Raw genomic sequence first — 12,305 nt, 5'->3', positions numbered from 1 at the left:
TGTGTGTGTGTGTGTGTGTGTGTGTGTGTGAGAGAGAGAGAGAGAGAGAGAGAGAATGAATAGGAATATGACAATATAAAGCAAATAAGTTATTGAGTTCAGTCTTTGTAATAAATACCCAGTAAGAAAAGATCATCCTCACTCTTATCCTTTTCCCCAGAAAGACATTGCCTGTTTTGCTCAGTCGATGGGGTAGAATTTGTTTCCCTGCCTATGAGGCCTCTCCTGTATTCAGTCACCCTCAGGTGAGGGAAGCTCTCCAGTGAGAGAACCAGAAATACCATGGCACCAGGAGGCAAGTAGTCCCTGGATGGTTGCTGGGGGCTCTTTGAAGGAGGGAGGAGAAAGGCTGGGCTCCGATCACCTGAGACTGGGATCTTGTCATTCAGAGGGCAGGTCCAAAATGAGGGTGGACCCCGAGGACAAAGGAGCTAGGGACAGGGCTGGAGATGGTGGCTATTCAAGCCCAGCCCACTCATTGTCTTGTTGTTTTTATTGTCTGTGAAGGGCTCAAGGGCAGGGCCTGGCTTTGTTCCCCTGCACCTGTGGGACACACAGTGGTCAAAAATCCAGGAACAGGAGCACATCTTCCCCCATTGCACATCTTCAATGATAAAGGGCCCTTCAGTCAAAGACCACGCCCTTAGATTTCTATCTGCATGTGTTTTAGAGATTATCTTGATCTCTTTTATTCTTCTTTTGAAGAGTTCTCTTTTTTGTCCCCCTACCCCATGGGGAGGGGGGGGACGTGGCGGGGGTGGGGTGGGGGAGGCGCAATAAACCTCTCTTAGAGGGTTCATGTGGGGAGGAAGGACAGGTCTGGTTGGAAGGGAGAAAGACTAGTGTCTGCTCCTGTACCAATGACAGGCTCCGAAACCCTCTGGGGAAGCTCCCCTCTGCCCCCCAGGGTTCCCGCACGTCCAGATTGGCTAGGCAGCCCATGACAACAGCAGCAGCAGCACATCGGAATATGCGGGGAGCGAGGAGAGGTTTCTTTCAGATCCCAGGTTTAGCAAGAGACCCTTAGTCGGGCCCTGTGGGCGGGACTTGGCTGCTGCAGCTGCTTTCCTCTTGCAAGGCTGAGGTTGCACATCCACTCTGAAGCAGACTAACTCCTCAGGTTGTTCTCAGACCTGTGTTGTGGCTCTTCCCTTCTTCTAAAACGAGAGGTGAGGAGAAAACAAGCCCTTTCCTCATACAAGAGGCTGGATTCGTGAGGTTAGTAATGAAACGGCAGCCTCCAATGTGCAGAGCGTGTATCATGCTGGCCTTTTGAGTTTCCTCAGAAGGACTTCGATCTTCAAGTCTCCTGAGAGACTTCCCTCTGGCACGCAGAGGAAAGATAAGGAGGGGATGTCAGAGAAATGCTCAGGACAATCACACAATTGTCCTACTTGTCAGTTTGTGATGAATTTATCCTGCATCCCAAAAGCCGTTGTCTTTGTTGATATTTGGCTGATTGCTTAGAGCAAGGCCATTCAATAAAACTACAGTAAGAGGCCAAGTGGCCACATATGCCTATGTGATTTAAAATGTTCTAGTAGTTACATTAAAAGAAGACAAAGGGACAGGTGAAATTGATTTTTATAATGTACTAAAGTTATTACCATATACCAGTATAAATATTACCTCACATGCAATCAATATAAAAATTATTCATGACCTATTTTCTTTCTTTCTTTTTTTTTTGGGGGGGGTTGTTCCAAGTCAATGAAACCCAGTGTGTGTTGTGCACTTCTAGCAAATCTCCAGTGCTGTGTAGCCAAAGTGACTGGGATACACTCACCAGCAGGCAGTTTCCCATAATGAAATACGGGGCTTTTCACGCTGACCGCCCTCCCATCATGGGCTATATTGAAGATATCAAACCATTACAATTTACAGCTTAAACAACTAGGGCATTTGTTGATTAATGAAGAAACATTAATTTGAGGAAATATATGTATTTTTTCATAACTATCATGGGCATTGATTACTGAAAACAAGAAAAATAACGACTTTCTTCTTCTCTCTCTGTAAAATGGAATTAATACTGCCATATATATATATATATACCAACCAAAACAAATAGGTGACATAGTTCTGTTAGATAGTTTAATGATACTTACTACATTGTCTAATCCCCTAATAATTCTGTGATGTAGATATTATTATTCACGTGGTGTCCAGGAGGATAATGAGCTTTGGACAGGTCAGATCCTCTGCTGTTCACAGAGTGAGGAGTGGACGTGCTAAGACTGAGCCCAGGGCTGCCGCCCTGCCAGCCTCTGCTTGACCCACCAATTGGCCTTCCCACAGATCTGTTCTTACAGCTTTGTGACCAAGACCAGGCAATAGCTAATGGCTAATAATTCATAAATATACATAATTGTTCAGAAATAATGTAATGACAGTTTGGGCATCATAACTAATGACCATTTGGGAAAATACATATTCCTAGTGTATTTCCATCTTTATTTTTTGCCCCCGTGACAACAAAATTTACTATTTATCTCTCTTGCCAGAATGACTCTTGGTTTTCAGCAAAAGACTGGTGCCATGTGACTGTCCCTTAGACTAAACTGCCTGCTTACCTCCTGCGATTGTAAAAGGCTTAGCAAGGCTTATAATTGAAAGGTTCAAAGTTCTGTACTTGATCATCTGGAGATGGGTTTGTGCTGTAATAAAAGAAAAAATGCCCCAAGCTCTAGATACAAGACTAAAATCAGAGGCTTTTTTCTTTTTCCCCTTCTTTTTATTCTTCTTGATCACATCTAAGTTTTGCCACAATATATTTTCTTTTTATATTGCTATTCTTTTATTGGGACACATTGAAACTTCTTCCCCCGTTTAATTTATTTTCTAAACATGCTCGTTATCTTTCCATTGATTGCCAGTTTTTCTCTCTTTGTGGCTGGGGAAGTGATAGGAGTGAATGGTTGACTCTCCCTTCTTGTCTATATTTCTACTCATCCTCCGAGAGGTTGCCTCGCCAATGGATCCCTGTCTTTAAAGACTTTTAAAACTGAGCTCTTCATTTTCTGCTTCACTCTCAACCTCAAGTTTCCTAGTTTTCATTTCTCATGAAATTGTCACTGGAGATTGAATATCTTTTTTCCTGCTTTTGTAAAAATTGCATTGCATTATTAAAAACTACAGTCATTTAGATCAAATTTGTAAACTTTGCTCAGTGTCCAAAGTAACCTGTTATATTCTTCAGTGTCTTCTTTTTATGTGCTTTATAGAAAGTAGCATTATCCTACCCTACTGCTTATTGTTCTTTTATTCTATAAATGACCTCAAAGTTCTCTTTTTAAAATTTATCATTAAGTAGGGAATGACTGTGAGAGGGGGGTGGTTGCTTTTTGATTATGTGGCATTATTGATATCGTGTCAAGTAACAATTTCTATCTTCTAGCACTGAACTAACATGTTTTGGAAATGTTTCTGTAACTGAGAGTTTAAAACGTAAGCCCCTACGTGTTCTAGACCCCTGTACTTTTATGTTGCATTTTAATGTTAGATTCATTGAACTTTTCAGATTTTTACAAAATTAATAGGATCTTAAGTGTTTTTTTCTCAACGGGTCATAGACTTGGGAAAGATTTGCAGCTCCTGAAAGGAGTCCTGGTGGCATAGTGGGTTATACATTGGGTTGTTAACCACAAGGTCAGTAGTTCAAACCCACCCTGGTGCTCCATGCAACAGAAAGGAGACTTTCTGTTTCTGTAAATATTTAGAGCCTTGGAAACTATGGAGCTTCTGTGTTCTTTGGGGCCTCTATGAGTCAGAATTGATTCGATGACTGTGAGTTTGGTTTTTGAGTTTTAAGTAATAAACACAGGGTAGCTTACATAGCAAGTGGATTCATTCATGAGGCTTATCTGCCATTCCCAGATGTGTGACACTCCAGTGCTAACATTAGGAACCACACATGCGTTTTCACACCAGCATTAGTGACGACGCTGTATACACCACCACTAACTACACTCAGCATGCATGTGCTTCAATCCTAAGGCTAGAAATCAACTTGGTTCCCTGGACCAAGGTCACATACTAGTATGTAAGAGTTAAACGGTCTAGATGGGACTTAGTCTCTGCTAGTGAGGAATTGATGGGTGGGTCCTATCAAATGCCATAAGGTTTGCTCAGGAAGATTGCATACCACCTAGACTGCAGTGAGGGCAGAAACTGTAACTGACTTGTTTTTGCTTCTATCCTTGAAGTCAGCGATGGTGCCTGGCACTCAGTAGGTGTTTGGTGACTAATTGCCAAATAAGTGATGATGACTGATATACTTTAGAGGAAGTTATTTTATCGTATGTCTTATTTATGACATCCCTATACTCATTTAGGAATCAATTGAGTATATGTACATAAGCATTTGATATGCTAGTGATGGTCACAATTGAAAAAAAAAGTTATAAAGCATCATGTGAACAAGCTCAAATTTCATCTTTGTTGAGAAACATTGGCCTGTGCTACTCATATCTTCTCCCCACCCCCCATCAATCTGTACCATGGAGAGTGCCTCTGGTACAGGCAATACGACTGCTTTGTTGTTCTCAAGAATGTAGTCAATAGTTGTCCTTGGTATGGTGTGACTTGTTAGATTGTTGTGCAGTCTTAATAATAATTACCATGAACTTTAATGATAGCAATGCTTAATGAGTATTATCATTGCTAATAATGATTATATTTAATAATTACACCCAATACTTATTGTCTTTAATAATAATAATTAGCACATGGGAACCAGTTGTACCATTGTATTATCTTTAGAACAAAAATCTAAATCTGTGACCTGGTAGTTCTCAGAGTCTGCTCTCACCCTCTGCTTTCCAGAGCAGAGTGAGTCAGGAGCTTCTAGGGTCTGGGCTACAGGGAGGGGCTCTAGCAACGCACTGTCATGCATGCAGTGTTTCCGAGGTGGCAGGGACCCGGCCTGTCATTTTGCACAGAGGTAGTAGTTCTGTTGTGAAGTGCTTTCACCATGACCGGCTAACCTGCCACCTCCCCACCTCGCTGCCTGCGCACCCACCCTCCGCATCGATACTTTTTTCTTTTGGTATGGCACATAAAGTGAAGACCTCAAGCAGGTCCTTATTCAATAGCAGGCTTATTTTTGTGAGTTATGGAGGGCAGAGTCCGTGTTTATTACTTAGGTGTTGGTAAAACTTTGATCTTCTGTCTTGGCTATGTTTAGATCGAAATACCTGTAGGATTATTTTAAAAACTTAAAAGAATTATATATAAGCCAGTTTAAAACATCTCCAGCAAATTAAACATTTTTTTATAGCTTTTTCACACTTTGATACAAAGCAGAGAAATATTTCAGTGACAACAGATTTCAACAGATTTCCAACTAGTCTAGTTTGCTTTATTCTTTAAGATAGTTTACTTCTTTTCTCTGAAAACAAAAGAGGAAACTGGTGTTAACATATAAGATGATACGTAGAAAAAAGTAAGTTTCCTATTTAGATGTGCATGTTGATATAAGTTAAATTTAAGTTAAGATGGTCAGTAGCAGGAGATTTTTTTCAGGTTAACTGATGACATAGTTACCAGGACTAGAAAAGAAAAATAAAGGCAGATAGAAGGGACTTTGTTAAGATTCTTGCTGACCTCCTTGTATTTATTGTCATAAGAGCCTAGGCCCGGAAAGCAAGCCTGCTTCCCTAGGAGGAACCTTTTCACTGGGAGTTTGTAAGATACATTTCCAGATCGATTACAGACAAACCGATTTGATCTGCAAATATGAGAGTTAGTACATGACAACATGTACATGATAACACTGTAGCCACCAAGAGTACGAGGTCGCGTGAGGTCACCTGCCCTCTCCCATGCATCAGCTATGAACTTGAGGTCTCTCAGACCAGATACCTCTGGTTGGTGCATTCTACTTTAAGGACTGGGCTCAGAGGGCTTCTGCCACTGCCCAGGGCCCTCCTGCTGCAGCCTGATCATAATAATTGGGGTGTAGGGTGTATGGGGGGTGACGTGCAGCTTTCCATTAGGCCCATAGGACTAAAGGCTTGTTTAATCTAAGCCACTGTCGATCACAGATGAGTGACTTTTATAATTGTCTCTTCCTTTCTCATCCTGGTGTTTGAGATTCGCTTTGTCATGCTGGTGTTCTGTCTCGCATTCTGCCCCTCCAGGTTTGATGATTCCCGTCTTCTGTGTGGTGGAGCAGTTGGACAGCTCTCTAGAATATGACAACAGAGAAGAGCATGCCGAGTTTGTCCTGGTTCGGAAGGACGTGCTTTTCAGCCAGCTGGTGGAGACGGCGCTCCTGGCCCTGGGGTATTCCCACAGCTCCGCCGCTCAGGCTCAAGGTACTCGTGCATCCTGGGCTTCGCCCTTTGCCTCTTGTGTGCACCATACGGGGAAGGGCATGGCATGGCATGTTCCCTGAACTCATTCTCTTAGCAGGTGTCGAAGGACAGTTCCCTGTGTCTTGCAGAGTCTTGCCCTGTTGCTTTGGGAAGCATTTGACCAGCACGGCCCCAGGCCATGTGCATTGCACGTGCTTGCTTGTCATTCATAACCCTCGGTCGGTTGTTCCAGTCCGTACATGGAAGTCCTCAGAGCCAACGTTGGGGCGCTGAGTACCCTCCAATATCCAAGCCATCATACATGATTTATATGAATTCACTTTCTAAAATACATTTATCGTTTTCGATCTGTGACAGATGTACTTAATCTTCAGCTTTTAATTAAAATGCCGGGGGTGGGGGCGCGGGTAAAAGAAGGATTTAATTTACCCTTTTGTATCTTTGAAAACTATTCTGTAGATTTGATGTGGTACACCCATTTAAAAAAAAAATCACAGTGTCATTGTGATCAATCCTTTTACCTTTTAATTCAATATTAAAATTGTATCATTATTCTGGCATGTATAGTATAATTCCGGGGGAGCCCACTGTAGGTCTGTCTTGCTTCATTCTAGAGGATAGGCTATTGTTCTTTCATCCCAAAGAAAGAACAGAACAAAAGCAAATGAAGAATCACAATAACAACAAAAACTCCAAACCTTGAAGAATGGGAAAGTATTTTTTTGACCCTATGGCATGATTATACGTGTGTTTCAGCTGAAGTGATTAAATTTCATAGTGTATGATTATAGTTCTAGCAAAGGAGAGAAATATGTAACATCCAGTTTCTTTTTAAATGTACTAACTTCCTCCATTATTATCTTTACTTACGTTTGTGCATGTGCCAAGGATTTTGGCTATCCTTTCTCATGAGTCCATCTTTTCCCCATTTATTCCGATAAGGAAACCACGCGCTATTAAACAATTTCAAAGTTATTCAAAGTTGTAACTACAGTGACAGAGGACATGGGATTGAAGTTCCCAAACTCTTGACTCTGGTTCTTGAGGTAGAATGTTGTTTTATTTATTTTTAAAATGCTTTAATTAAGTAGTTAACATTTTTATCTGATTTCTACCGGCAAAGCAACCCATTTGCAACCAGGGGTCAGGGATGTTTTCCCGGGGCAGGTGGTGCCCCACTGATGGTTCTGTGCAGTCTGAAAGCAGACGCTTGGCCGGTCTGGGTATAGTACTGTAGCTGGGACCCTGGAGTCCTCCGCTTTCAGAACAGGGCGATAAAGGATGATTCATTTCCTTTCTGAAGCGACTTTCCTTCTTGTGCGAGGGATTCAGGATGTGATCCTGAGCAAATTGCACCCTGGGCACCACTGCTTTTGTGCAAAGCTGTGCGGCTAAATGAAATGAAAAAAGCCCCTCTCTCTTTCCCCCATAAACTTTTCATGCCATTTTAGGGATATTTTCTCTGAAGTAAAGGTCATTGTATCCCACTGCTTGCATCCTGGTGTGCCAGCTTCCTATTTGACAGGGCTATCCATCTCAGTTAGCATGGCTGTTCAATGCGTCCTGAGCTAACATGTGGAACACAGAGCACTAAGTGGCCAAGATTTGATTCTTGGCACACGCTGAGAGAAGGAAATTTGCGTTAGGGAGTCTCACTGTTTCACCCAGCGATGTGGACCGAGAGTCTACTCACCAACGTGAGCGCCGCTCACAGGGAGTCAAGTCCACAGTGCAGGGTCGGACGGGGGACGCGGAAAGCAAACTGTTTTCTCAGAGGTTTTGAAAACTACTGTTAAAAAAAGACTCAATATTTTACTTGGAAAAAAAACAGAAGCTGGGTCCCTGTTCTGAAGATGCTCTAGGTTACATTTTGCACTTTATTTTGTCATGTACTTAATTTTGTCAGTAAGCAAATACTTTAGCATCACGTTCTGGCGCTGTAATCTCACTGAGGGGGGAAATGTTGGTTGATTTTGTTTTAAATCGGATTGCTGACCTCTGTTTTGGGTAAATGGGAAAACTTTTGGTTGGCTCCTTGGACATGGTTGACTTAGATTAAAAAAGAGAAAAAATCCAGATCATTTAGAGGCTTCAGTTTGCTGCATATTTATTACAAGCCTGGCAGGCTGCACGAGGAGAGGTCATTCATGTGCTGGCTAAACTGCAGAGCAGAGAAGCCGATAGAACATAATATGGCTGCGTATTTGAGGCCTGAGGTCGTTACCTGTGCACGTTTTTGTTTTCTTTGGGTTCTGTTTGCTCATTTCCTTAGGGTTTAGGTTATTTCCCCACCATAGGGGACTTCCTGGGAGATCCATTTACAGCAGAAAGGCTGCAGTCTTTCTGAATCTCTGTCTTAGGCTGGGAAGGTTGGGCAGCGCTAGATAGCTGGGGTGGGGGTAGGGGGCAGCAGGTTGTGTGAGCCTATTTTAAAAATTGAGGTCTGGAAACCTGTTCAGAGTTTGAATAATTAAATTCAATTGGAAGCGTGCCTTGCATTGCCTGTGAAAGAGCAGGTATGTTTGCAGTGCCCGCATCCCTAGGCGTGCTCAGAACCCAAAGACAGGAGACAGGGAATCTGTGTCCTTCCAGGGGAGCTGAAGATCTTTAATTAAGTAAGCATATTTGTTTAGAAAGGATGATAGTAATTCCATTGAAACAAGAGTCCAGGGATAACTGCCCCACCTCGCCCACACTTTGTAGACTGTCGCTTCTTTATTTGAAGGGCAGATATTGAGGCCCAGAAGGTAATATGAGCACGGAGTCTGGAGTAAGTCCTGAGCACTGTGTTTCCAGTGTCTCTGAATGCTCTATGCGCCAGCACACGAAGCAATCTCTGTGCTTCTCCAGGACGTGGGATCTGAGAGGCAGGAGTCATCTGACCTGTTGTTTTGCTTATGCCAAACAACAAAACACGCCAGGAAGATGCTTTGCTTTGCCCAGAACAGGTAGCCTACCAGTCTAGTCCCTGAATCCGAAGTCTGCTAGTCTTTTCCAAGAGGAGTATGATCCAGAGGGCTGCTACTGGACGGTGGTCAGAACGCCTCCCACCCCAACTCATCCCGCCCTTCGTTGGGCTTCTCTTTTGACCCTTGGAGCTCCTGGTCTTACCCGTCTGCCTCCTCATACTGTCTAGAGAGCGCTTCAGCTCACCGGTAAAGTTAGTCTCTGTTTGCCAGCACCCACAGTAGGCTTTGTCAGTGGAGCAATGGCCAGGTGATTCTGCTCTGCGCACACTTGGCTTCATTTCACAGTGGGCTCTCTGTCTCTCCCCAGCTTCCTCTAACTTAAAACTGAAGTTTAGGATTTATTTTGACTAGGAAAACAAGCTGACCAATAAATAAGCAAAAATATTTTCTGGCTGGGTATTTTAGGGATTATGGGTATAAAGAGTGTGGGTACACGAGGAGATATATTATTCACTATTATTTCTTATCTTTGTTGGAAAAAAAATCACACTCATGAAGTAGTTTCAAAGGATACCTTTAAAAAGTGGGACAGATCTTGGTACTTAATACAATGTTGCATAAATAAATTGGATGCCAAGCGCAATAATATTGAACCACATGTAGATGCATAGAAGAAAAAGGAGATGTATTAAGATGCCAGCAAAGTGGGTGGTGGGGGTGGTGGGATTATGTAGGATTTTCTTTCTTTCTTTCAATAATTAGAAAGAAGCAAAAAAAGAAAAGAAAGAAAGAAGCATGTAAATATGAAATTTAGTTCCTGCCTGGATTCTTGTTTGAATAAGTAGAAAGTTGTTATTTCTACCAAGCTCCTTAATTTTAAAAAGCAGTTCATTTGGACTTTAGTTTATCCATCGAGCTTGCAAATTCTACAAATGTGCTTTGTTGTTTTTCAGTGTCAGATTTTATAAAATCAGCAAGTCATTAATGAGTACTGATCATGCATAAAAGAAGTGCTGTGGGAGAAATGTGACTTACCGCAAGGTCAGCGGTTCAGAGCTCACCAGCGGGTGGCTCACCTGGAGAGACAGGGCCCTCACCACAGCTTTGTCCTAAGCCAAACCTGCTTGCCAGGGTGTTTAGAGTCATTTCTCATTCCAAAGCTTCCTCTTTATCATTTTTTTGAGAGGGGGGTGGCCCGAGGTGTGGTAGAGGGGCTAAATTTTATAAAGCCTTTACGTAGAAAAGATTCTGCTGTGCACTTTTATATATATCAGGCCATTAAACCTTTACAACTCTTCATGTGTCACTAGAGTGGAATACCATTTTAACAATAGATACACCGGGCCACAATGAGGCTGGCTAATTTGTTCCAGGCTAGAGTTAGCAAGCTGTGGTGTGTGGTACCAGATTTTGGACCCCAAGGATGTAAAACAGATGCACGCATGTCACTTGTTGAGAGTGTGCCCAGCTGTACATGCACTGTTTGTGCTTTACTTTTGGACCTAAGCTCTTGTTAAATTGAGTGCTTACTAAATGTAATTTGGTAATAATTATATGTACTTGGGAATGGTAATATTGCATACACCTATAGTTCATTTCCAGGATGAAATATATTGAGGTACTTTTTCAAGATAACACACACAAACTTCTAAATAAAGCAATTAAAAAAAATCCCAACCTTAAAAAGGTTTGTATTGAAACCAACTCCTAAACCAGAGGACTTCTAGTAGGGTGTGTAATTCAGATATGCGATTATAGTTTATCAATGAGAAATGATCCCTGATATGCAAAAGCATCATATTCCTATTTAATTCTGACCACCAGAATTATTTGTGGATTCAGTGTATTGAATAATGCCATGTGTTAGGCATTATTCTGAGTTACGGAGATAAAATCCTAAGGAAAAAAAAAAGTAAAAAGATATTTGCTTACAGTTATATTTTATGGCTTAGTTATGTATAAAAGTTTGGTCTGTGAAATTGCTAACCTCAGAAATATTGAATGCCACACATAAAGTTTGTTTTTAAGTTCGGTGCTAATATTAATTAAATACCCTATTTTTCCTGGGAAATTTTTAAGAAATTGCACTTTCTCTTTGAAGCTGTAGTAAATAGAGGACAAGGTGGGACTTACGGGGTTACCATTTCAAGGAAGCCCTGCTTTGCTTAATTAAAGGGAAAGTATAGGTAACCGTGGCTTCATCCCCCATCCGGCAACCTGCATCACTGTACAACAATGCATCCGAGTTCCCCTACACCTTTTGGTTTGTTTTTAGAGGAAATGCAGCTCTTCTTTTGTATATTACAGCCCCCGCGGGCCACCCCTGCAGCCAGAATACTGGGCAGAACTGGAGAGGGATAGTACCCTCCCTCCCGAGCCACTTTCTCTCCCTGTTAGCTGCTGCTGCTGCTGCTGCTGCTGCTACCTGGTACCCATTCTGCAGTCCTCAGCCAACAGCTCCAGCATAGCCGTGGTATCCTGTGCGAGGACAGAGGCTCCCAGCAGGTTTTGATATAGTGATTGTACAACATCCATGTCACATGACATCACATGACATCACATGACATCACTGCTTGTATTCGGCTGGTTGGACTCGAGAAGCACATCCAGTGACATATATGTGTAAGAATACATATATGTGTTTGACTACAAGAAGTAATTGTACATCAGGAAAACATCCTGGCCCAGTCCAAATCAAGTCCATCAGTCCAATATGAGTCCATCAGTCCCTCTTCAGACTCACGAAGCCACACTCAACGATGCAGAGTGCAGGAACGTCACTGGCAGGTGGGTGTTAAGTCCCAGGGACCCCATCGTGGTGGACGCATCTCCAGGGCTCTCACAGGTCTCAGCATGGTTCACCAACAGGAAGATGTAGGCAGAGAGAGACACGCCCCCAGAGAGCCATTTACCTCAGTGGCAGCTCCAGATGAGGTCACCAAGCTACGACCCACCCGATTAACAGGCTCACCTCCACCCACACCCTTGTATACCTTCAAGTTGACATGACATTATGTAACTACCTCAAAAATGAAACAGAACAAAATCCCATTCCTAAAATGCACAAAATATCAAGTTC

General features: G+C 42.4%; 1 protein-coding gene across 2 annotated transcripts in view; it reads left to right on the top strand.

Annotated features, from left to right (window-relative positions):
* The window catches only part of SATB2 (SATB homeobox 2), a 202,055-nt gene that overhangs the window by 16,448 nt on the left and 173,302 nt on the right, over positions 1-12,305 (top strand). For both annotated transcript variants that reach the window (XM_045297511.1, XM_004701523.2), the window contains exon 2: positions 6,141-6,317. In XM_045297511.1, coding sequence (XP_045153446.1) covers positions 6,141-6,317 — 177 coding nt within the window. The remainder of the gene's footprint in view (positions 1-6,140; positions 6,318-12,305) is intronic.

Source organism: Echinops telfairi, unplaced genomic scaffold, assembly GCF_000313985.2.
Source record: "Echinops telfairi isolate 266 unplaced genomic scaffold, ASM31398v2 ScPeMD7_3;HRSCAF=10, whole genome shotgun sequence".
NCBI classification, from domain to species: Eukaryota; Metazoa; Chordata; class Mammalia; order Afrosoricida; family Tenrecidae; genus Echinops; species Echinops telfairi.
The sequence above is the reverse complement of the archived record's forward strand: the minus strand, read 5'-3'. Positions and strand labels throughout refer to the sequence as shown.